Raw genomic sequence first — 26,589 nt, 5'->3', positions numbered from 1 at the left:
AAACAGTTTGCTGAAGACAAGCAGACTAAGGATATGGATTACTGGAACCAGGTCCTGTGGTCTGACGAGACAAAGATAAACTTATTTGGTTCAGAGACAAGTGTGTCTTGCATACAGTCCAGCATGGTGGTGGGAGTATCATGGTCTGGGGCTGCATGAGTGCATCCAGCACTGGGGAGCTACAGTTCATTGATGGAACCATGAAAGCCAACATGTACTGTGACATACTGAAGAAGAGCAAGATCCCCTCCCTTCGGAGACTGGGCCGCAGGGCAGTATTCCAACATCATAACAACCCCAAATCCACCTCCAAGATGACCACTGCCTTGCTAAAGAAGCTGAGGGTGTTTCCAGACCTAAACCCCATTGAGCATCTGTGGGGTATCCTCAAACGGAAGGTGTAGGAGCGCAAGGTCTCTTAACATCCACCAGCTCGGTGATGTCGTCATGAAGGAGGACTCCAGTGGTAACCTGTGAAGCTCTGGTGAACGCCATGCCCAAGAGGGTTAAGGTAGTGCTGGAAAATGATGGTGGCCACACAAAATTTATACTTTGGGCCCAATATTGACATTTTCACTTAGGGGTGTACTCACTTTTGTTGCTAGCGGTTTAGACATTAATGGCTGTGTGTTGTGTTATTTTGAGGGGACAGCAAATGCACACTGTTATACAAGCTGTACACTCACTACTTTACATTGTAGCAAAGTGTCATTTCTTCAGTGTTGTCACATGAAAAGATGTAAATCAAATATTTACAAAAATGTGAGGGGTGTACTCACTTTTGTGAGATACCCAACATTTTCTCCTTCTGTTTGCATTAATTGATTATTAAAATCACATCTTATGAATCTGGACTATTGTAATGCTTCCGATGATGTTTTGAATTATGGACAGAGGGGAAAAAATAAATGCATTCCTCCGTCTAGGATTGTGGACCTCCTTTGAATGAATCATTCGACGGACTAGTCAGTCATTTTCGGTCCACAATCCCAGATGAAGGAACACATTAAGTCTACTTATTCATAGACACTAATCAAACAGATTTTTCCTCTGTGGGAGATCGTAATTCTGTAATGAACTTTACTTTTACCATTAAAACATATATTCTATTAGTCTATGTATGCAACACTTAAAGCAACTGGAGGAAGAACGCATGGGTATCATGATATTTCATATTGTGGTTAATAAACCCAAACCAAATTCGAACAGTGGAGACCACAAGCTTGTATTGACATAACATCTAGTTTCAGTGAATGAGCATGTAAATCCCATGAAAACATTTTAAAAAGTGATATTAACAGCTGGATTGTGCATGCTCTGCTTCTGAAAGCACTGCAAGCAAATTTGCTGCTAAACAAACACTAACATCTCACCAATAAACCAACATCTCCAGAAAGTGTTTGAGTCATTTATTCCGGTTTGGTCCCATTTTCACAGTCCATACTGTAGAACACACTTTTGTAATTAATTATTTCATACAATGTAAAACACTGTTCAAAATATCAATCATAAAGCGTGAAAGGGTTGTAAAATTCCCAGTTTACCTATTGTTTGTCTGTGGAAATACTAGGTGGAATTAAAGGGGACCAACTCAAGCAGACAGAAAGCAAGACCGCTGTTGGTTGAAATCGACGGTCTGAGAGCACTACTTGTTGCCCGAAACATGCATTTTATTAGTAGATGTGTAAAAATTATATTGCTTTGCTTAAATTAACAAATAAGAATGTGTTTGGGGAAAAAATAGCTTGTATCTACTTCTCTTTGAAAATACACCAATTTTGAGTAAATTCTGTTAAATCCAACAACTCCACAATGATGTTCCTCAAGAGCTTTGAATGTGGTTTGGTGGTGCACGGAATGGAAAAAATTGGGAAATGCTGCTCTGGATGTCCTGCCCCTGAATGATGTACTTGTTTCTTCCTCCTTGGCCATTCATGACCACTTCTCTGTCCTGAGTGAGTCAGTCACAGTCATAAAACCTAACTTCAACACATCCTTTCATTTCCGCTGCAAAATATTTTGAAACGGGGGAACCTAATAAACACACATACAACTTTCAAAAACGGTACCAGGCAACCCCAAATCTAGTGACCCCCACAGTCTGACTAGCAGACTGACCTGACAGGGGCAGGCTGCCGGCGCCCCAGGGGCAGGTTGCCGGCTTAATAAACTGGCTACTGGCTAGCATGTTGGCTTGTGCTTGAGAGATTGCTTATGAGATGTATTCATTTTCAAAACCATCTGTTCAAAAATATTGGTCATTATTGGTACAAGACCAATAATTATGGTTCTGATAAAAGGCATAACAAAAAATACATTTACAGACTTGACAGACAGATGTGGATCAAATTAAACCATCAGTACAGGGACGTGTTTAGGAAGGCTCTGGCTTACATTATTATTTCACAAGCCTAGACCTTGTATTTTACAAAAACGAGAATATAGAAGGAACAATTATTTGACTTTCTGGCTACATTGCACAACCCCAAATCCAATTAAATATTAGTGATGCTGAACAGAGGGGAGACTGGACAGCAAGCGTGCTCTTCTCTGCTGCTCCATGGCGAGGCCAGAGGATGACAGAGGTGAGAGTCAGCATGGAGGACCTGGTAAGACACACCACACAGTCTCCTTGAAACACACAAAGACAAACACACTACTATATCAAATAAGGACACTCCCCAGCAGGCATCAAGTTTCCCAAGAAACTTGATTGCATACATAGTCAGGCTCACATACTGACTCATATATTCACAAGTTCAACGCAACAGCTTAGCTGAATTATGGCGACATGAGACAACTAATTAAAACTGCAGTGAGAATTTAAATCTCAAAAACAAGAAAAATTTTATGGAGTAGATGAGCAACACATTTTGCTTACCAAGGAAACAAGTTCTAGTGTACTTTGTGTTTTCCCAGAACAACTGTCAGTTTAATGTATTGCGTTCTGATTGAACATAAACTGGCGTATCTTCCATGTTTCCTCGGGATGAAAGTGTTTTTTCTGAACCCAGTTTCAGTAATCCTCAGCATCTGACCTGCTTGGCCTCATCTTTGGACCCAAGAGTTCAAAGGTTGTCACTAAGCCTGGAAGCAGAGAGTTTGAGTAGCCCATATTCTTCCAAGGTTCAGTTTGCTAATAAAGCCTGACTCCGATAATCCACCTTTATCATTAAAAAACATTGTTGGACTACACTGGAAATACTCATCAAGTCTTAATTTCTCTCAGGATGTGACACTTAAAATGCATTGTTACATTTCATTTTGGCAGCAATCAGGTGAAGGAACAAAAATCCATAGCGACAGTAAAAAGAAAAAAAGAAGGGTAATTTATAAGGATAGGCCCTCATAAATCAGGAGTCTCAAACTTGCAGCCTGCAGGCCAAATGAGACCCGCAAGACAATTTCATACAGCCTGTGATTGGTCCATCGTATATAAGGCAGTGTTTAAGGAGGTGATTTTGGTCAAAGTAGCAAAGAGATAAATAAGGGGTCAAAAGGCCCGCTGACATAGTGGAGACACTTAGCCCACGAGGAACATTCAGACACCTGGCCAATTTTCCCAAGAGTAGAAATCACCGGAGTTCAAAAGTCAGGGCTTCACATTATTGCATTTTCAAAGGTCAGAAGCTTACTAGTTAGTTGCATGTGATAGAAAGACATATGCAGTCTTGAACTCCAAACTGGCCTTCTTAAATAAAAACAGAAACACTTTTCTATTGCTGTTGCACTGAGTTTAGCAAAGCTGCAGTTTGCCTTTTCTGGTACTCTACTATGCTGGTGGTGTAATTTGCTGAACCTCGCCATGCTGTTAGCCTGTTTTTCCAGAGACACTCAGTTTCAACACCCAATGGGTCCTTTGTAGGGCAGGCCAGGGAACGAGGTCCATCCGCTGCCAAGAATAATCCTGGGACCAGCGGACTGACTGCGCTACTGAGGAAGTTTGATGAACGTAACGAACAGTGGAAACGGGAAGTCAATGAAGTATTCATTCAGCTTATGTTTGTGGAGATCCTAACAGCCTGACTTGTGTTGCCAAGCGTCTCCCAGCAGCAGAGGACTTCAATCCGGCATTGTAAGAGTTTGTCGGTTTAAGGTCTTCGTTTTAGAATGTAGCGGTGAGGTATACAGGAAGAAAGACTCGTTTTTACACAGGTCTAGACTTTTTGTAAGTACTGGATGGGTGTAACGGATAATGACATTACCATCCCTACAAAAAGGGCTACATTTCATTCCCTGAGCAGTTCCTGTTATCCAGACTTCCGGGTAGTGCCTTCTTTTAGTTAGCTAGGTGAGAACAACATGAGCCACCCCCCAACCCTTAAGCAGTAGATTTGTTGCCTTCTTATCAAGTGAATTGATCTTCCAAGTACACATTACCACATTGAAATTGTGAAAATAGGGTTACCCCAAACTGTAAAAAAAATATAAATAAATATATATATATAATTTAGAATTATATAGCCAAGCTTCCCCGGGCTGCAGACAGCTTAGCAGTTAGAGCATCTGACCAGTAACACAAATGCTAGATTGAATCCCTAAGCTAGCAAGTCGCAGTCTCTATCATTCTATCCTTAAACCGTAAACCCATATTTCTCCTATACATTTCTTGTAAATGTCTATGTTCGCACATCAAAATAGCTATTGGAAACACACTGCGTCACAAATGCTAAAATAAATGCTTTACAAGCCAATTTCACTGCCATACTGAGGTTGATGGGTATTAAAAACTAGTGAAACTACTACCCCCCACCCCCCCCCCACACACACACACACCCACGGATGAAACAATCAGGTCACAGCAATGGGCCTGTACAGTACAACCCTGCTACTGCCCTACATTTATCATAGCTGGGAGAAGCTCGGCTCAAGCCCCAAAACCTTCCTCCTCCTGCAAATCTCCCAGCCATCAAAACATGTAGGGACACCATCAGCACTCCCTCTCAGCTGCCCGGTGTTAAAAATTCAAAATCCTATGTCCTTTGTGTCCGGCGGGGCTCTGTAGTCTTACTGTTTGGCAGATCAAATCATTTTCCAGAAAGACAGCTGCCATCGACACCCAGTGAGTGTTAACAATAGCCATCAGTGACTTCCTGAAGCCTCTGTGGGGTAATGGTAACGAGACAGCAAGGTTTACACATTGTGTTCACTTGGGGAGTATGACATCCTCCAAACATCACAGAGGATGGTTAGATAAGTTCTCCTCAGAAGGCCAACATAGTGTTGGACGCTGGGGGCAGGTCCCAGACCCCATGTTTGCCATTGGGTGCCTTGACTTTACTTAGAAAGAGGCAGTTACACATAATTTAAATATTCAGTTCAAGATTAATTACTGAATTCCTCACTGCTTACTACATTTGGGTAGCCTAGTTGATCCCAGTTCCAACCAGTGATACAGGTAAATGGTTCTCTAACACAGCTTTAAACTGATGGTGACCAAGCTACAGAAAGGATGAACTGGCAGACTGGAGTCAGAGCAGCTGAGCTCTGAGGAGTATCCAGTTCATAGCAGACCTCAGAGCAGCTATTACAGGAAAAATGGGAGGCTTCTCTCCCTCAAAGCTCTGAAGTGGTCTGACACCACATAATAATGACAGACCTTTCACTGGTGACTGAATTTGCACACAGACACATGTTCATCACCTCTCCCAGAGCCCACATGTTCCAAGGCTGACAGGAAGTGAGGGCACTGTTGCTCAACACTTGAGGAATTCACAAGTATTCGAAATTCTACAAAAACAATGAATACATAGAGCCACCGATCTGAAATAGTCATGACATAATTACCAGCCATGTATATAAACGTCACAACCGACTGGTGGACTAATGCGCTTCAGACTCACTAATGATGTGGTTATTGTTAGATGATTTTACAGTAGAAACAACACACTTACCATTATAGTCTGTAAGGAGCCGGTAAGACACTAGCCCTGAGCTGTAAGTAAATACAAGCACAACCCGGCTGATTCTACTCAATTTATGGAAGAGGAACACTAGGTGTGGTGGTGAGAGGAAGATGGACTGGACCGACTTGGCCTTAGATAAAACCACATCATTGTCTCCTTTCACAATTCCAGCTGTGGTGAGGTAACCAGTCCTCCATTATGACTGTTCTTTTGCTTGTTGCCATGATTCCCATTCAGGTGTAGTAAGGGGTAAAACAGTTTCACTCATCAGGGCCAGAGTTACATCACACCTACAAGTAGACACAGTGACTCTTACCTTTCTTAACCTTCTTCTGCAGTTTGATTGTGTCGGAGGATTTCTTTTTGATGTCTGCTCGGGCTTTCTTGTATTCTGGGAAAGAGATGTAGGAAAGATGTAAGTGCCAGAGAAATGAGAGGGATACCTCAGAGATGACAGAACTGTGTTTAGACCGGTGTGTGCTTACTGCAGTGAAAACTTACACTGATTAGCCATAACATTAAGACCACCTGCCTAATTTTGTGTAAGTCCCCCTTTTGCTGCTGAAACAGCCCTGACCCATCGAGGCTTGGACTCCACTAGACCTCTGAAGGTGTGCTGTGGTATCTGGCACCAAGATGTTAGCAGCAGATCCTTTAAGTCCTGTAAGTTGCGAGGTGGGGCCTCCATGGATCTGACTTGTTTGTCCAGCACATCCCACAAATGCTCGATTGGATTGAGATCTGGAGAATTTGGAGGCCAAGTCAACACCTTGAACTTGCTGCGTTCCTCAAACCATTCCTGAACCATTTTTGCTTTGTGGCAGGGCGCATTATCCTGCTGAAAGAGGCCAATGCCATCAGCAAATACTGTTGCCAGGAAAGGGTGCACATGTTCTGCAACAATGCTGAGGTAAGTGGAATGTTCAAAGTAACATCCACATGAATGGGAGGACCCAAGGTGTCCCAGCAGAACATTGCCCAAAGCATCACACTGCTTCCGCCGGCTCGCCTCCTTCCCATAGTACATCCTGGTGCAATGTTTTCTCCAGGTAAGTGACACAAATACACTCGGCCATCCATGTGATGTAAAAGAACAGGATTCATCAGACTAGACCTTCTTCCATTGCTCCGTGGTCCAGTTCTGATGCTCACATGCCCATTTGCAGGCGCTTTCAGCAGTGGACAGGGTTCAGCATGGGCACCCTGACTGGTCTGCGGCTACGCAGCCCCATAAGCAACAAACTGCAATGCACTGTGTGTTCTGACACCCTTCTATCAGTACCAGGATAAACATTTCTGCAGTTTGAGCTACAGTAGCTTCTCTGTTGGATCAGACGACACAGGCCTGCCATTGCTCCCCACGTGCATCAGTGAGCCTTGGCCACCAATGACCCTGTCGCCGGTTCACTGCTTTTCCTTCCTCTGACCACTTTTGATAGGTACTGACCACTGCAGACAGGGAACACCCCACAAGGGCAGCGGTTTTGGAGATGCTCTGACCCAGTCATCTATCCACAATTTGGCCCTTGTCAAAGTCGCTCAGATCCTTACGCTTGCCCATTTGTCCTGCTTCTAACACATCACAATGTTCATCTGCTGCCTAATATATCCCACCCACTGACAGGTGCCATGATAACGAGATTATCAGTGTTATTCACTTCAACTGTCAACGGTCATAATGTTATGGCTGATTGGTGTCTTTGCCCGCTTTCTAATTTTATCCATTTTGTGTGCACATTTCAAACAAAATATTAAATAAAGAGAAGCTCTGTGGACAAATATCAACTTTCTTAAATGTATTTAATTAATGGACAAGACATGCAAAACCCAAAGCCCTTTGGTGTAAAAGTGATTGCCCCTTTATTAAGCGGTGTGTCACACTCAGCAGCAGTGAATTCACCCAAATGTTGTTTTTATAATCTTTCATTAACATACAACAGGGCATAAATCGAGCATATTCAACAAAGAAAGTGTATTTTCTTTTTGCCAGACTGTGTAAGCAGAGCCGGCAAGGAAGAGCGAATGTGACTGACTGATACTTGTTAAATAGTGTAGTGTTTAGAGACGCAGACCAGCAAACAATCGGTCCCGCGTTCGAATCTCGTCACAGTTAAAATTATGCATTAAGATTGTTCTGGATATACATAAACTTTGCTGGATACAACCTTCGGTAGCTACATTATAGTAAGCCTAAACTAAAACAGTTTCCGGTTATGGTGCGACTATTTCTGGCATGCATTCGTGCATGTTTTTGGAGTAATATAGGCTAGATGAAAACTCTTTTACTGCCCAAGGGGTTATCGTCATTCAATGTCATTCACAAATGAAAGAAAAACAAACTACTTTGGGCCCTGAAATAGCTTTGTTAGTGTATAGTTCATTTTTAGCCTCGCTAGAAATTGCTAAATTCTTATGACTATTCCAAGTAGTAAGTTAGTAGATACTAGTAGGCCTATTACTGGCTAATAAGCTGTTACAATGTCCAGTGGCATCTCTCTTATGTCGAGATGCTATCCAGACAATGGGCAAACGTATAGCATCGTGGCGTATTGGTCAAGGACGCTGACTCTCACGTGGGAGACCTGTGTTTGAGTCAAGGGAGGGCAAAAACAGTTATCACTTAATTGCAGGCTGGCTGAACTAGGCTTGCCAGGTCCCTTTTCTGTTTTTTCTGACTAAAATGTAGACACAAAAAAACAAAAATAAAGTGCTTTAGTTGTTAAGCCTATCAAAGTTCCAAACATTGAATTGGCCATTAAAAAGGTTCCACTTAAAATAAGACAGACCTGACATTCTTAAAAAATGTAAAGGAAAATGACAATGCAGAATTGATGATTCCTTTTATGCTGCCAATTCTACAAGGGCTTGAGGCAGCAAATCATCCAGAAAACGAGAGACTTTCACCCCCATGCTTGCTTATATGGGGTCAATAATGCAGTGTTTGATTCTTCGCCAGACATGCAGGTCAAAGTTTTCCAAAAAGTATCTGGAAGCAACTGTGAAGACCAATGAAACAACGGTCTATGAACAGAGTCAAGAGTGGAGTTTTTCACAAGAAACGGCTCCTGTACAAGGAGGTACAGAATGTGTCATATATTTTATTAAATAAATGTATACACGTGATTTGTTTACACGTATATTGCTTGAGGTTATACTTGAAGACAAAACATTTCAAACTATGAAAAACATTAGAGTGTAAATATACCAGGCAGTGCATCCTACCTTTGGCATGGTCTTTGTCCAACTGGCTGGCCACCTTTTTCCACTCCTCTATCTTCAGCTCCAGGGGGTTAATCAGGGTATCATTCAGAGCCCTGCAGTTAAAGCCAATAAACTAGTTGTTAAATTACAAATTACTAACAACTGTATTTTGCAATTTAAAATGCAGGATGGAACAAAACGTTTGAAAACTAGTCTGACTGATCCATACAAGTAATTGTAAATTGATAGGTGGACATTCTCTAGACCAACTTATGTCTTTAAAAGAACACATGAAGAAGCCAAGCAACTAGACTGAGCATACTCCCAGGTAGGCCGGGAAATCCTTTCCATAAACAGCTACATCCTGAATTTCCAAAGCTGATCAGGCATGACAGATAATAACCAGATAACCCACATCATCTGTTCACACACAGGGTGACTGGGGGAAACTAGGTCAAACTGATCAACATCATCAGATATCTCTGAAAGGAATCAGATCTGAATCAAATTACATGTTTTTCTAAACCTATTACCTCCAGAATAGCTACATGGTTGTGATCTAGAAATCAGTGGGGAGGTTTTCAGATCCAGACTAAAAAGCCAAGCCATGGCTACCTAATAAACACACCCTCTTTACACAGCTCCACTAAGGCAACATTAATTTTTTTTCTCAAAGTCTCGAATCACTGGTTTAAATGACAAGAGTGGCAACACATTCTATCCTATTGAAAGGCACAGAGTAGTGCATCCTCCTCAAACAACCTGTTGACCACCTGAACCTCATTTTGATTGGGCCTGGGAGAGATCAGTCAGAGACAAGGTGAGGACAATTATATGCAGGGGAAATCTTTTTTTGGTGGTACATGGCAATTTTAATCTGGTGACCATGAGACCAGAGTACACCGACCTGAACCGTACTGTGTTGGCTTTCATGCCCCTTTCTGACATGATTCCAGCAGCATCGGTTAATGTGGAACTAGTCCGACAGGGCTCAAATTGGCCTAGACTTGTTTGGTTAAAAGGTGCAAATAGTAGTGTGCAATAATCCACCACCTACTCAATGTATTCTCCGCACTTTACAAAATGGAAAATTGTCAAATTTATCAATGGAATAAGAGCTGTAGAGTAAAGCACAAGCAGGTCCTGATTGGATTAGCTGCAGCTGACGTTGGCTGGAGAATTGGGTTCAGGGTAAGATGGCAGCGAGACCTTACAGTCATACATTTGGTCTACAATTGCACATTGAAACAGGATCATTATCCCAGTAGACAAGAGATCCATGGTTTCGGGAGGAATGTCTGACACTAACCAAGTCACGACACCTACACTGACACCCTAGTGGAAAATCTGAACACTGACAATTTACCAGAAACCTATCACTTCCACAGAATGCAAGCCTGAATCAACATCTCTTGCACAAAGGTCAGAACAACACTGAATCAGAGTAAAACTGTTGGAGATTGTCAAGGAAAGCACTGAGTCAACCTTGTCTAGTAATGGTAAGAAATGTTTAAAAGGGAAGTATTATGCACTAACAAAATGAGATCTCTGAAAATCAGACAATAGTGCCAGGGGATATTTAAAAGAAATATATGCATCCATCTCTGAGGACTGCTTCTAAATCTCCATCTACCAGCATGATTTACAGATCCATACTTACGTGGTGAAGAGCTTCAGTTTGGACTCTATACTTCGGTGCCTCATACACATTCGCGTCAAAGCAGAGCCAATCTCTTTTGTAGCCCCTGGAAAATATGGAAAAGAACCAACCTGTCAATTATCAAACCTTGACAAGGACGACTATACTAGAAGGACATTGACGCAAGGGCAGGTAAGCAAATTCTCGAAAATTACGTAATCCCACATTTCTCTATGGAATTATCCACATTTCTCTATGCTGTCATGGTCTCACAAAAGTGGGACATAACATTTTGCTGGGGTTGTATTTTAGATCATTCAGAAAAGGGGAGCAACATATGGCAAGCGAATAACACTGTCAATGGGGAGTACAGTCTGAGTCAATCATGATGCAGATGAACGGATTGCTGCATTGAATTCAGATTTAACAGCAGACCACTGCGTACACCAGTCTTGACCCCTTCCTGTCTTTTCCTAGGTTGGTATGTTGCCTTCCCCGGATCTAAACACACACACGCGGCAGCTGTTTCCCCAGGCTCAAGTGTCCACTAAGGAGGAGGGGATGGGAACAAGAGATTGAACTTGTCAAGGGAGACGCCAACATCTGGTTTTGATTAAACTCATTTATTCACTTAATATCCCTGGGCCAATCCAAGGGAGGTCTAGTGAGAGTGCTGTCTGCTCTCTAATAATACTTGTCTAGTCAGCCACTGGGACAGAGTGGAGAGGGCCTTGCTGACCAGACAGACATGTTCCATTCTATCACATACTAACATGCACCACACTGAAAATGCCTCATGGGGCAGGAAACAGTGGCAGCATCCCCTGCTGCATCTCCTATTTGAAGTACCTATTGAGATGAATTCTCTAAACATAAGCAACATTGAGAGTTCATGACCATTTGAGACTCAACTAATGACTCAATGGGACGGAGGTATTTTTTTTAAACCACTGCTGAGAAGTTAATGGTCACACTGCCAATTAAACACTGGATTACAACGTCTTTTAAGATGAGTAGGATGGATCTAGTTTCAAGCAAGCAAAACGTGCCTTGTTGCTTCTATTAACTGAAGCACCAGAAGAAGCAGCATTGGTCCATTTTGAAACACTAGCTTGTAGGAGGTTGAATAATTATGCTATTCTAACGCTATCAAAACTGAGAGCTTATTTTGACACAGAATGACATAGAAAACAAGCAGAATGATTGAGTGAGGGACTTTGTTGTGCCACACAAGTGTAGTTCGGAAGACCATGTATCATGTTTCACAAACATATGCCCATCAATCTCAATCAAATGAGGTTCAGTTGTGCAGCACATCGTTTAGGGCGGGGGATGCAGTGCCCTCTTTGTTTTAATAGGCTAGAATCAAAATCTGACTCAGTCTTCTTAACCAACGATTTATTTCCAAAGTGTAAAGAGATTTCAGACAGATGATCATGTGAGTACCCTTTAAATTGGGACAAGTCAATAACTTTGGCCCTAAAAAAAACTCCCACGGTGTTATGGCAGTATGTCTGAAATCACTATTGTTGTTCAGCCCAGCACAGCATGATGAGTTTGGAGATACTTGCCTGTACTTTAACAAGACAAGATGTTTCTCAACACTTCAGAATAAATTCTGCTTACTGCCGTCAGCAGTTACATCACCAATGAAGTGAGCCAGTACTAATGGCAGCCATATATGTTCAAGACATAACACCCCCTCCTCCAAATCCGAGGCCATGGTCCTTAGTCGGAAAAGGGTGGCTTGCCCACTTCAAGTTGGTGGAGAGTGCCTGCCTCAAGTGGAGGAGTTTAAGTATCTAGGGGTCCTGTTCACGAGTGAGGGAAGGATGGAACGGGAGATTGACAGACGGATCGGTGCAGCTTCTGCAGTAATGCGGTTGATGTATCGGTCTGTCGTGGTGAAGAAAGAGCTGAGCCGCAAGGCGAAGCTCTCGATTTACCAGTCAATCTACGTTCCTACTCTCACCTATGGTCATGAGCTTTGGGTCATGACCGAAAGGACAAGATCCCGGATACAGGCGGCCGAAATCAGCTTCCTCCGCAGGGTGGCTGGGCGATCCCTTAGAGATAGGGTGAGAAGCTCGGTCACCCGGGAGGAGCTCAGAGTAGAGCCGCTGCTCCTCCACATCGAGAGGGGTCAGCTGAGGTGGCTTGGGCATCTGTTTCGGATGCCTCCGGAACGCCTTCCTGGGAAGGTGTTCCGGTCCCATCCCACCGGGAGGAGACCCCGGGGAAGACCTAGGACACGCTGGAGGGACTATGTCTCCCGGCTGGCCTGGGAACGCCTCGGTGTCCCACCGGAAGAGCTGGAGGAAGTGTCTGGGGAGAGGGAAGTCTGGGCATCCCTGCTTAGACTGCTGCCCCCGCGACCCTGCCCCGGATAAGCGGAAGAAGATGATGATGATGATAACACCCCCTCCACCAATTCTCAGATGAGCTGGTAGGCTCTGAAACTCTGGCTTTTCCTTTTTTTCTCTGATCTCTCCTCATACCATCACTATTACATGTATATCTTTTTCTTATTTGCTCACAATTAGTTTCATCCTGTTTCTGAGGCTAGCTCTGTTGACAGACACCAAAGGCTAAAGCCAAGCCTGGAATCAAGACTAGACACAAATCAAGACACAGAAAGCTCTTTTATGCCTACACAAATGATGTAACTGAACACACCTGACCAACCAGAGACAACTCTGAAGCAAATTGGTACACTGAAAGGGAGAGGGACTGTATATTGTGAAGCTTACTAGATATTTTGGACATTAAGAAATTCTTTAGGAAACCCCTTTAATAATGCAAATGGTTTAGGTCCATACGTAGATCCAACAGATCTAACCCAGCTGTTCCCAAACAGGGGAAATAACTCCACTGGGGGTATATTATATTTTAGAAGACACACAGTAGGCCTACTGGTGAAATGCACATAAGGGTACTTCAGGGTTACTCTGGGCAAAACATTTAAATCAGTTGGTGGTACAGTAACAGAAAAGCATAATGAACCGCAGTTTCACCAAAGTGTATTAGGTAAAACAGTTTTTACCTTAGATCCATCTGAAAACTGGCACAGGTGTGCACTTCCCTAAATGTTGACTGAATGCAAAAACAACCGGGCGCAGTGGCGGGGCAACTGGAACACTGGAAATGCATTGGGTTGTGTTCGCACATCAAACAAGTCCCATGACGCAGCACCAGATCTATTTCTGTTACAGCTGCATCGGGCTGTTCTGATGTATAGGGCAAGAAAATGAAGAAATGGGATGAAGAGAGAGACTGTGGTTTCCTCCCATAACACAGAATGCAGTATTGGTTCTCTAGCCCAGCCCTAAACCTCAGAGCCCTCGCCCTGCCGGCCTTAAGCCTCTTCAATAAATAGGCCATTGTAGCATCCGTCACGGAATACAGGCCTCTTCCTATGAGTCGGAGTGGCTCGCTGTGCTGAAATAGAAGATAAGGGTCCTTTCAGTGAGAGCGGGGGAGAGGCAAAGACCGAGAGAGGGAAGACCTCTTTTCCTCCTGCGGAGAACCCTGTTGAGATTATCCTGGGTATGAATGTGAACCAGTCATCCCAGCTAATGTAGCCCTCTACGTAACCTCTACAGCCCACCAGTATTGACTACATAAGGGTCAATGCAAAGCACCAGCAACCACGCAGCAACTAAGAAACAACATAGCCCACTGTAAAACAGCCGCAGTTCAAGGCTTAAAATGAATGCACATTAAGTCTATGATGATCTGGAAATGTTATATGGGAGGGTGGGTCCTGACAGCGCAGGATAAATGCCAAAGGTGTTTTTAATTACTGATATCACCCTTACACCAACACTAGCGATCATGTCTTGAGGCTTTCGTTCCAGAAAGCCTAATTCCTGCAGCATTCTAGCAATGTAATTCAAAGAACATGTACATTTTGTTGAAAAAAACGCTTATTTTAACATTGCCTGGTCTTCAGTGTATCTGTCATGTCTAAGAGATGTAATGCCGAATACCTGTTGAGGTCTGGGGGTGAAACTGTGTATTGGCATGACATGAGCAAATTGATTAACTGCTTTTCTCAATCTGAAAACATATCAGCACAACCCAGATCTAAAAAACCGAAGGCCTGCATGACAAATTACACTGTTGTTGGAGAGAAACAGCAGTCATGCTAGTTTGTTTTGACTGGTAAAGTACCCGAGTTTAATAACAAACATAATTTTCTTTATCTTTTTATCATGGCAATTCAGTACCCTTTTATGACGCTTTTCCACTAAATGGTACCGGCTCTACACGCCTCAACCTTTTTTGCTTTTCCAAAGGCCAGAAGTTAGGATAGTACCTGGTACCAGATATCTTTTTTTAGTACCCGCTCCATTGAGGTTCCAAGCGAGCTAAGGCAATACTAAAACGTAACGTGAAAACAAGGAAGACTTCTCATTGTACAAGAGCGACACTAAGCATGCAGCAAAGCAAAACAAGCTTCTCTGCTGTCAGCCATCCAGTGTGAGAGAATGGTTTTATGAGAAAAGGCGCGTCTTTGCAAGTCTGTCCCAGGAGTCCTTCCTTTGAAATTTATAAATTTCACTGCCAGTGCATGGGACCAGACTCGTAATTTAAGCAATCGTATTTTCCCAAAACTCCTCTTGGTATGGACCTATGTACTGGCATTGAAATCAACTTGTTATCCCCGTGAGAGACCCACAAAGATGTGCTATTTTTGTAGCCTTTGTCTTTTTCCTCCTCTGGGTTGCACAGGTCAAATTATTAACGTAAAGCCAAACAGAAGCAAAATACCAAGCTTTCTAACCACTTTGCAGTCTGCAATGTATTAAGACAAAAGTTACAGCTCACGCAGTATAAACGCTGCCTTGTGTACAGTAGGCTCATCTTGACTCCGTCAGTGTGGTATTATAGCCGGTAAATAATAAGGCAATTATTTATACCTTTTAATCTGGATGGAGGTGTTATGTAGGTTGTTTTAAATGTGTTGGTGTTAAGTGTATACAATTAAATCAATCAATCAAATGTATTTATAAAGCCCTTTTTACAACAACAGTTGTCACAAAGTGCTTTTAAAGAAACACCCTGCATTAAACCCCAAGGAGTAAACAACAGTAGTGTTGGATTTCAGTGGCTAGGAATAACTCCCTAAGAAGGCCGAATTTTAGGAAGTAACCAGGAGAACATTTCAGTTATGTCATCTTTTATACTGCAGGGCAATAATTCTATTCAAGTTTTTTACACTTTTTCAAATTAGATTGAGTTTACTTTTGATTTGCCACTTTATGTTCTAAGTTGTCAATTAAAAAGAAAATGAATGCAGTTCATTCAGGAGATTTTCCTTTTCACTGCAGGGTTTACGTTAGTAGGCAAATGCTGGCTTTTCGCCAATATCAGGTGTACGATGTCCAGCATTGTGGTTGCCGTGTGTGTCGCATAGGAGGTGGCAGTTTCCTGTGATGTCACTATTGGTGTAGTGGAAAATGAACCGAGGCGAGGTATGTAGAGTCAACTCGAGCTGGTACTAAGCGATGGCAAAGCTCCCAAAGCGAATAGAGTCGAGTGAAGTTGAGCCGATACCATCCAGTGGAAAAGCGCCACTAGAGATCTCCACACTGCAAAACTTTCGCAGCTGTGCTCCATACTCAGACGTATGTAAATGGAGAAGGAAGAAATCAGGAAGAAATCCTTTGGCACCTAAAAATACCCTAATGGCATACCAGGTGTGGGTTTGAAGTTGGCGAATGAGCTGAGGCTAGACTGCTCGGGAAGGAGTGACGTGCATACCAAACAGACTAAACAAGCCAACTGACTCATCCAAATGCCAAGAAACACTGCAAAAAAAAGCTACAATGCCAGTGACATCAGCCAATTTATTATCGTATGTGACTTACGCTATCAGACATTTCTGGTATTCACTGGTCTCCCTTCCTAAAACTATTTTAATTCTGATGTGTTGCATAGGCCTACCTGTAGCAAGCTAAGGACAGATCAACAGATGGAAAGACACACTGCAGACAGAAGACAATACCACATTCATCTTTTACCACAGCATTCTTTCGCCCTACATCAAATCCAGAAATGTTCATTTCACTAATGAGCAGAATCACAATGCGTGACTCATTTTAAATGTGGACCTCAGAATTGGTGATCCTCTGGTTTCTTTTGGTTGTAGGCCGATTCACACACTGGAACTCCAACAATGTTTTTCTTCCATATTGCCTTTTTTCCTTCCTTCATACTGCCTTTCAAACATTTCACTGCCTCTGATGAGATCCAGGGGGAGAATACAGTCATAATCCATTCAGTTTTGTCTCGTGTGGCACTTACATTTGGGTAGTAAGTTGACAAAAACACCACAGCACAAACAAAGTCAACAATATACTTTTGCCTAGCGGTTGGGCTTTGGTGTGAAAGGTATGAGCCACGTTTCAAGTAAACCTCCACATTTTCCATGAAAGCCTTTAGTGACAACTCAACCAATTAGCAGTGTTCATCACTGATATTAGGGGCTGTCTGAAAAACGGAAGGGAAAACCAGCACTCACATTGCTGACTGGGGCAAAGATGATGCTAACAGTTTATCTCATTACAATAGCTTTACCACAAAACAGGGTGAATCGTGTCAAGAGGGGGAGGAGTAAAGTGGTTTTCAATGCTAAAACACGAGAGACTCAGGCTTGGGTGTGTCTTCAACTGTCAGGGGCAGAAAGAACAGTACAAGACAGAACAGGTTGGTTGAAGTAATGCTTTTCAGCATCCAGGCCAGAGGGGATGAAAAAGGACTGGAATTGTGAGGAACGATGGAGAACGAGAGCAAAGACTCATCACTTAAGGTTGCATGTGTCCTGGCAGAATACTTATACAAAATCCAACCAAGAGTTTGTCATCATTACCCAAACGGATGGGCCTTGAGGCAGGATGGGTGCAGCTATGTGCTTCCAGCAGGTGGGTGAGAAGGATATTCTACACCCACTCACACAACTGAGTCATACCAAGCAACAACATATGAACTGCATCATAGCGGAGACATGTCAGGTCCTGTGTCTAAAATCACAGTGGTGGTGGAGGACAAATATACAGCAACATTAAAGGTATGAGAAGTGTTGGTCACCATTTAAAGATACAATGGATGGTCTGGTAAACTGGTTCATGACAACACTGGGCTGTAAATAGTAATAAAATACTATTTATCAGTCCTGCAGTTAGACTACTGGTCAACCAGTTACATTTGAGAGGGAGGCACCTTTGTCCACTCAGTTCGAACTGTGATGTACATCCACAGGCCTGGGCCAGATTGTGCCATTCTTCACTTTCAGCTACACCTCAAACTCAATGAGTTTTTCTGTAGAACATTGAGATAGAACTTAGAATTCTAATAACATGACATCTCATTAAAACGTGTTAAAAAACATCACCAGGAACAATATGAGACCATTTTCATCAATTTCTGACAAGCGATCACATAGATGTGGTCCTTTTCACACTTTCATACTGTCATAGAATGTTTAGAAATACTAAGCAAGGTATTTGGGAAAATTATATAGTAATGTAGAAAAGTGGCCACTTTGTATAAGCCCGTTTCCCAAAAAGCTGTGATGCTGTGTAAAAATACTAATAAAAATTTGCAATTATTTTTGGGAATCATGGACGCTGCGTCCTCCAGACTAAAGCCATCCGGCTTGTTATCGGCACAGAGTTCAAAAGTCAGCATCCGTGATGGGGGTGCATTAGTGCACATGGCATGGGATTTGTACATCTGTGAAGGAGCCATTAATGCTGAACAATATATACAGGTTTTGGAGAAGCATATGCTGCCATCCAGACAACTGCTTTTTCAGGGAAGCCCTTGCTAATTTCAGCAAGACAATGCCAAAATACAATGTGCATGTATTACAACAGCATGGCTCTGTAGTAAAAGCCTGGGTCTTCAACTGGCCTCCCTGCAGTCCACACCTGACACCCACTGAAAACATATGGCGCATTATGAAATGAAAAATATCCCGAACCGTTGAGCAGCTGAAGGCTTATATCAAGCAAGAATCTCCACAGTTCCCAAACGCTTACAGGGTATTAAAGTGTTAAAAGAGCTGATGCAACACAGTGATAAACATGCCCATGTCCCAACTTTTTTGAAGCGTGTTGCTGGCACCAAATTCAAAATGGGCATGTATTTTTCTCAGGTACAACATTTGGTATGTTGTCTTTGCACTATTTTCTGTTGAAATAAAGGACGTCATTGCAATCTGTTTTTAATTCCATTTTATGCAGCGTCCCAACTTTTTGGGAAACTGGGTTATACATATAACAGACACTAATGAGTAACAATGTACGCATTAAACCAAAAACCAATTGATGTGCCAATTTACGTTCAACGCTGTCAATTAAAAATAAAATATATGCAGTTCATTCAATAGACTGAAACAATGCAATAGCAGGCCATATGTAGGGCTGCACCTATAAAAAAAAAAAATCAGGCTGAGTACAGGTATGAGTACTTAAATTTGGGTACTTGCCGATGCAGACTACAGATATAATACTCAAAGTTGAACTAGGTAGATTTTATCAGTAATAAAGGTTTTGTCCACTATAAACATGTTGTGGACCGGGTTCTGATGATACCACGATCCTTGCGTCTTTTCAGCTGACGAAAAAGTCAGTTATCGTCACCAATATTAATACGTATTGTATCAGTGTCATTCATGAATGAAAGAAAAACGTTGTGCCATGAAATTAAATAGCTTTGTCAGTGTAAAGTCTTCAGTCTCGCTAGCAATTGCTCAATTCTTATGTCTTTTCCAAGTAGTAAGATACTAGTAGGCCTATTTCAGGCTAATAAGCTATTAAAACAGCCGTTGGCAAAAGCCATACAGTTCATTGATGTTATTTGTGGTGGAAGTGAACTTCATAAGAAATGTTAGTCAGTTTAACACAATTCTTTTTGGTGTCAAGCTAAATATTCAAACTTGGCATGATGTCAATGCATAACAAAATTATCTAATGTTGAGATGCAATTTTACAACTTAGCATCCCAATCCATCCCAATACTGGCATACCAATTTTTCTGCATGCATTGTAGCTGCATGTCTTCTAAGATAAATATCCTTGGTTTGAGCTCAACAATGTCTCAACATCTTATTTTTTATTTTGAGTACCGTGACGTCGCCCAGTATGGCACAGCCGGGGCCCCACCCTGGAGCCAGGCCCGGGGTTGGGGCTCATATGCGAGCGCCTGGTGGCCGGGCCTTCCCCCATGGGGCCCAGTCGGGCTCAGCCCGAATGGGCGACGTGGGGCCGCCCTCCCGTGGGCTCACCACCCACAGGAGGGACCATAAGGGGCCGGTGCGAAGAGGATCGGGCGGCAGTCGAAGGCAGGGGCCTAGACAGCCCGATCTCTGGACACAGAAACTGGCTCTAGGGACGTGGAATGTCACCTCGCTGGCGGGGAAGGAGCCTGAGTTAGTGCGTGAGGTTGAGAGGTTCCGATTAGAGGTAGTTGGGATCACCTCTACGCACGGCTTGGGCTCTGGAACCACACTCCTTGAGAGAGGATGGACTCTTCACCACTCTGGAGTTGCCCATGGTGAGAGGCGGCGGGCTGGTGTGGGTTTGCTTATAGCTCCCCAGCTCTGCCGCCATGCGTTGGAGTTTACCCCGGTGAACGAGAGGGTCGTTTCCCTGCGCCTACGGGTCGGGGATAGGTCTCACACTGTTGTTTGTGCCTAAGGGCCAAACGGCAGTGCAGAGTACCCGACCTTCTTGGAGTCTCTGGGAGGGGTGCTGGAAAGTGCTCCGACTGGGGACTCTATCGTTCTACTGGGGGACTTCAACGCCCACGTGGGCAACGACAGTGACACCTGGAGGGGCGTGATTGGGAGGAACGGCCCCCCTGATCTGAACCCGAGTGGTGTTCAGTTATTGGACTTCTGTGCTAGTCACAGTTTGTCCATAACGAACACCATGTTCAAGCATAAGGGTGTCCCATCAGTGCACGCGGCACCAGGACACCCTAGGCCGCAGGTCGATGATCGACTTTGTTGTCGTCTCATCTGACCTGCGGCCGTATGTCTTGGACACTCGGGTGAAGAGAGGGGCGGAGCTGTCAACTGATCACCATCTGGTGGTGAGTTGGATCCGATGGCGGGGGAGGAAGCTGGACAGACTCGGCAGGCCCAAGCGTACTGTAAGGGTCTGCTGGGAATGTCTGGCCGAGTCTCCTGTCAGAGAGATCTTTAACTCCCACCTCCGGCAGAGCTTCGACTGGATCCCGAGGGAGGTTGGAGATATTGAGTCCGAGTGGACCATGTTCTCCACCGCCATTGTCGAAGCGGCCGCTCGGAGCTGTGGCCGTAAGGTCTCCGGTGCCTGTCGAGGCGGCAATCCCCGAACCCGATGGTGGACACCGGAAGTAAGGGATGCCGTCAAGCTGAAGGAGGAGTCCTATCAGGCCTGGTTGGCTTGTGGGACTCCTGAGGCAGCTGACGGGTACCGAAAGGCCAAGCGGGCTGCAGCCCGGGTGGTTGTGGAGGCAAAAACTCGGGCCTGGGAGGAGTTCGGTGAGACCATGGAGAAAGACTATCGGCTGGCCTTGAAGAGATTCTGGCAAACCATCCGGCGCCTCAGAAGAGGGAAACAGTGCCCTACCAACGCTGTTTACATGTCTTCCATTGAGGAAGCAGAGGATGAGGGCTCAGAGGTGGACTCGTCCATCACCCGGGCTGAAGTCACAGAGGTGGTCAAGAAACTCCTCGGTGGCAAGGCACCAGGGGTGGATGAGATCCGCCCTGAGTACCTCAAGTCTCTGGATGTTGTGGGGCTGTCTTGGTTGACACGCCGGTGCAACATCGCGTGGCGGTCGGGGACAGTGCCTCTGGGATGGCAGACCGGGGTGGTGGTCCCTCTCTTTAAGAAGGGGGACCGGAGGGTGTGTTCCAACTATAGGGGGATCACACTTCTCAGCCTCCCCGGGAAAGTCTATGCCAGGGTGCTGGAGAGGAGAATACGGCCGATAGTAGAACCTCGGATTCAGGAGGAACAGTGTGGTTTTCGTCCGGGCCGTGGAACACTGGACCAGCTCTATACCCTCTACGGGGTGTTGGAGGGTTCATGGGAGTTTGCCCAACCAATCCACATGTGTTTTGTGGATTTGGAGAAGGCATTCGACTGTGTCCCTCGCAGCATCTTGTGGAGGGTGCTTGGGGAATATGGGGTCCTGGGTCCTTTGCTAAGGGCTGTCAGGTCCCTGTACAACCGAAGCAGGAGCTTGGTCCGCATTGCCGGCAGTAAGTCAGACTTGTTCCCAGTGCATGTTGGACTCCGGCAGGGCTGCCCTTTGTCACCGGTTCTGTTCATAATTTTTATGGACAGAATTTCTAGGTGCAGCCAGGGGCCGGAGGGTGTCAGGTTTGGGGACCACACAATTTCGTCTCTGCTCTTTGCAGATGATGTTGTCGTGTTGGCCCCTTCTAACCAGGACCTTCAGCATGCACTGGGACGGTTTGCAGCCAAGTGTGAAGCGGTGGGGATGAAAATCAGTACCTCCAAATCCGAGACCATGGTCCTCAGTCGGAAAAGGGTGGCTTGCCCACTTCAGGTTGGTGGAGAGTGCCTGCCTCAAGTGGAGGAGTTTAAGTATCTAGGGGTCTTGTTCACGAGTGACGAGATTGACAGACGGATCGGTGCAGCTTCTGCAGTAATGCAGTCGATGTATCGGTCTGTCGTGGTGAAGAAAGAGCTGAGCCGCAAGGCGAAGCTCTCGATTTACCAGTCAATTTACGTTCCTACTCTCACCTATGGTCATGAGCTTTGGGTCATGACCGAAAGGACAAGATCCCGGATACAGGCGGCCGAAATTAGCTTTCTCCGCAGGGTGGCTGGGCGATCCCTTAGAGGGTGAGAAGCTCGGTCACCCGGGAGGAGCTCAGAGTAGAGCCGCTGCTCCTCCACATCGAGAGGGGTCAGCTGAGGTGGCTTGGGCATCTTTTTCGGATGCCTCCGGAACGCCTTCCTGGGAAGGTGTTCCGGTCCCGTCCCACCGGGAGGAGACCCCGGGGAAGACCTAGGACACGCTGGAGGGACTATGTTGCCCGGCTGGCCTGGGAACGCCTCGGTGTCCCCCCGGAAGAGCTAGAGGAAGTGTCTGGGGAGAGGGATGTCTGGGCATCCCTGCTTAGACTGCTGCCCCCGCGACCCGGCCCCGGATAAGCGGAAGATGATGGATGGATGGATCTTATTTTTCACTTTTCGCTGATCTCACTAGCTAATCTGATACCCTGAACGTGCAGAACATTCCTCCTCTTGACAATTTATCAGAGCTTGTACGCTACTTGTATCATTGCTGACATCTCTGTCTTCACACTCTACCAATCTGAGTTCTATATTCTATACTTTAAGTTTCACTTAATGTTTCCATGACGTGGTATCGACGTGTGGGATCCAGTATCAGCCCGATACTTATTTTTTTAACAATGTTTACAGCCAGTTCCAAAACCGTGACTGTAGATCCGGGGCCTCCCCAACGAGGTGCCAGGAAAAATCAGACAAGGAGCAAAAGAAATTAGACTAGAAAATCAATTTTGTTTATGTGATATAAAAGTAAAACTGTAAAGCCCAAGTCAAGCTGTTCTATAATATTGAATACAATATCAATGGTATATAACTAATATAATTTTGTTTTACTATACCAGATTTAGATTCTTGCCAGCAGAGAAACATTGAATATACAGTTGACTCTAAGTAATGTTTCTTAGTAGTGTGGACTGCTAGCCAGAAAAGGGGCTTTCTATTTTTGGATTATTAGCAGGACTGATCAAAATATTGTGCTATTGCAATGTATACGCCTAACTGTAAAACAGTGACCGTAGCAGTCATAAGGACAAAGATTCAACAGGAGGCTGGCATGCATTCATGCATGCATGAATGGTGGTTGTCAATAAACAGCAACCAGGGCCTCTCGCTATGTTTAAAAAGCTGTTTGGCTAAATTAGTACTAGAATGTCCCTAGAATGTCTCTTATTGTACAACCTGCCTCCACTCTTTGGAAGGTGCTTGTTTCATTGATAGCAGTTTTTCTGTCTTAGACTATCCTGTCATTTCAGTCATTTTTATAGTAGTATATCAAATAACATTTTTATTTTAAAAAATTGGTCTGAAGGGAGGCCTGCAGTCTGAGACTTGGAAAACCCCTGCATTAGATAATCATAAAAGCATTTGCTTAAGCCACAAAATTCCCCTGAATGAGGCGAACAAGTATTTGATACACTGCCGATTTTGCAGGTTTTTGTACTTACAAAGCATGTAGGTCTGTAATTTCTACCATAGGTACACTTCAACTGTGAGAGATGGAATCTAAAACAAAAATCCAGAAAATCATATTGTATGATATTTAAATAATTAATTTGCATTTTTTTGCATGACATAAGTATTTGATCAACTACCAACCTGTATGAATTCCGGCTCTCACAGACCTGTTAATTGTTCTTTAAGAAGCCCTCCTGTTCTTCACTCATTACCTGTATTAAGTGCACCGGTTTGAACTTGTTACCAATATAAAAGACACCTGTCCACACACACAATCAAAGAGACTCCAATTTCTCCACAATGGCCAAGACCAGAGAGCTGTGTAAGGACATCGGGGATAGAATTGTAGACCTGCACAAGGCTGGGATGGGCTACAGGACAATAGGCAAGCAGCGTGGTGAGAAGGCAACAACTGTTGGTGCAATTATTAGAAAATGGAAGAAGTTCAAGATGACGGTCAACCTCCCTCGGTCTGGGGCTCCAGGCAAGATTTCACCTCGTGGGGCATCAATGATCATGAGGAAGGTGAGAGATCAGCCCAGAACTACACGGCAGGACCTGGTCAATGACCTGAAGAGAACTGGGACCACAGTCTCAAAGAAAACCATTAGTAACTACGCCGACATGGATTAAAATCCTGCAGCGCATGCGAGGTCCCCCTGCTCAAGCCAACGCATGTCCAGGCCCGTCTGAAGTTTGTCCAAAGACAATCTGGATGATCCAGAGGAGGAATGGGAGAAGGTCATGTGGTTGATGAGACAAAAACAGAGCTTTTTGGTCCAAACTCCACTCGTCGTGTTTGGAGGAAGAAGGAGGAGGAGGACAACCCCAAGAACACCATCCCAACCGTGAAGCATGGAGGTGGAAACATCATTCTTTGGGGATGCTTTTCTGCAAAGGGGACAGGACGACTGCACCATATTGAGGGGAGGATGGATGGGGCCATGTATCACGAGATCTTGGCCAACAACCTCTATCCCTCAGTAAGAGCAATGAAGATGGGTCGTGGCTGGGTCTTCCAGCATGACAACGACCCGAAACACACAGCCAGGGCAACTAAGGAGTGTCTCCGTAAGAAGCATCTCAAGATCCTGGAGTGGCCTAGCCAGTCTCCAGACCTGAACCCAATAGAAAATCTTTGGAGGGAGCTGAAAGTCTGTATTGCCCTGCGGCAGCCCTGAAACCTGAAGGATCTGGAGAAGGTCTGTATGGAGGAGTGGGCCAAAATCCCTGCTGCAGTGTGTGCAAACCTGGTCAAGAACTACAGGAAACGTATGATCTCTAATTGCAAACAAAGGTTTCTGTACCAAATATTCAGTTCTGCTTTTCTGATGTATCAAATACTTGTCAGGCAATAAAATGCTAATTACTTAAAAATCATACAATGTGATTTTCTGGATTTTTGTAGAAGTCTGTAAGAATAAGTGGGAAAACCTGCAAAATCGGCAGTGTATCAAATACTTGTTCTCCCCATTGTATGTAAATACTACAGGAGTGGAATTTTTTTAGATCTGGGAACATAACAGTCCTGCTCAACTGATCATGAACAGCTTTTGCTCTCTCATCCTTAGTTGTACATAATAAAATAAATTAACTTAGCAAAAGCCAAATTAGCTCAACTCTAACAAGGTCAAAACCCTCAGAAATGCTTTCAGCTGGGAGATGTCACACTTCTGCTGACGCCAATATATTTATATTTACAATAAGAGGTAACTGTGAATAACATTTCCCAAGTTTATTTCACTGTAGCAAGTTGATTCACATTTCTAGCTACCTAGCTAACCAAATGGAACCTGCACATCTAGCATCTACAGCCCTGGAGATCTCCCTGCCTATAGAGGCTTCTGCACATCTAGCATCAATCCTCTTGGAAATCGCATTGACCGTAGAGGCTAAACATGACGAGGTAAGATGCCCATCAGACATTTTGTTATCTAGGCTCTGTTACTCAAAAAGATAAATCCGTTTTGTTTATTGGTAAATAAAAGACTGACCAAACTTGTTGTAAAAGCTGCACCCACCCTCGCTTCCATTGTAGTTCATAAGAGGCGTGGTCATTTCATGCTAAAACACAACGGGAAACAGACTGGGACAAGCAGCCAATTGCTGCCTTTTTCTGTTTGCCAAAATTCTACACAGTCCACTGAATATCTGTTAATGTGAAAAAGCAAGCACTGGACAGTGTAGGGAATCATTGTACCATCTAAAACCTGTGAAAATGATATTATATTAAATATATTATATAATTTCCAGCTTTATGAAGCTGATGGGCAAACTGAAAATAAAACTTAAGCATGAGTGGGATGTGCGTGAGTGGTGTTCAATGCAAACTGATAAGCTTCCACAAAACATTCTTTACATAGCTCCTTTAATTGTGGAACCTAAATTGTAATGTGGTAATTATTGTATGAATATAATACATGCACACGCTATAAAAATAATTTAGCAAAACTAAATGACAATAATCTCCAGGTCACTTGAATCCTCTTTTGGGAAGCTCTCAATGCTAGTACTTTAGAGGGGTTACATAACAAACAGCCTTTTATGGTGGCTTAAATAATAATGT

General features: G+C 44.0%; 1 protein-coding gene across 4 annotated transcripts in view; it reads right to left on the bottom strand.

Annotated features, from left to right (window-relative positions):
* Window positions 1-26,589, bottom strand: part of mtss1 (MTSS I-BAR domain containing 1) — a 104,716-nt gene that overhangs the window by 26,842 nt on the left and 51,285 nt on the right. For all 4 annotated transcript variants that reach the window (XM_010903508.4, XM_010903511.4, XM_010903509.4 and 1 more), the window contains 3 exons: window positions 10,768-10,852; window positions 9,129-9,220; window positions 6,223-6,297 (listed from right to left, as the gene is read on the bottom strand). In XM_010903508.4, coding sequence (XP_010901810.2) covers window positions 6,223-6,297; window positions 9,129-9,220; window positions 10,768-10,852 — 252 coding nt within the window. The remainder of the gene's footprint in view (window positions 1-6,222; window positions 6,298-9,128; window positions 9,221-10,767; window positions 10,853-26,589) is intronic.

The sequence above is a fragment of the Esox lucius genome, chromosome 17 (assembly GCF_011004845.1).
Source record: "Esox lucius isolate fEsoLuc1 chromosome 17, fEsoLuc1.pri, whole genome shotgun sequence".
In the NCBI taxonomy this organism is placed as follows: Eukaryota; Metazoa; Chordata; class Actinopteri; order Esociformes; family Esocidae; genus Esox; species Esox lucius.
The sequence above is the reverse complement of the archived record's forward strand: the minus strand, read 5'-3'. Positions and strand labels throughout refer to the sequence as shown.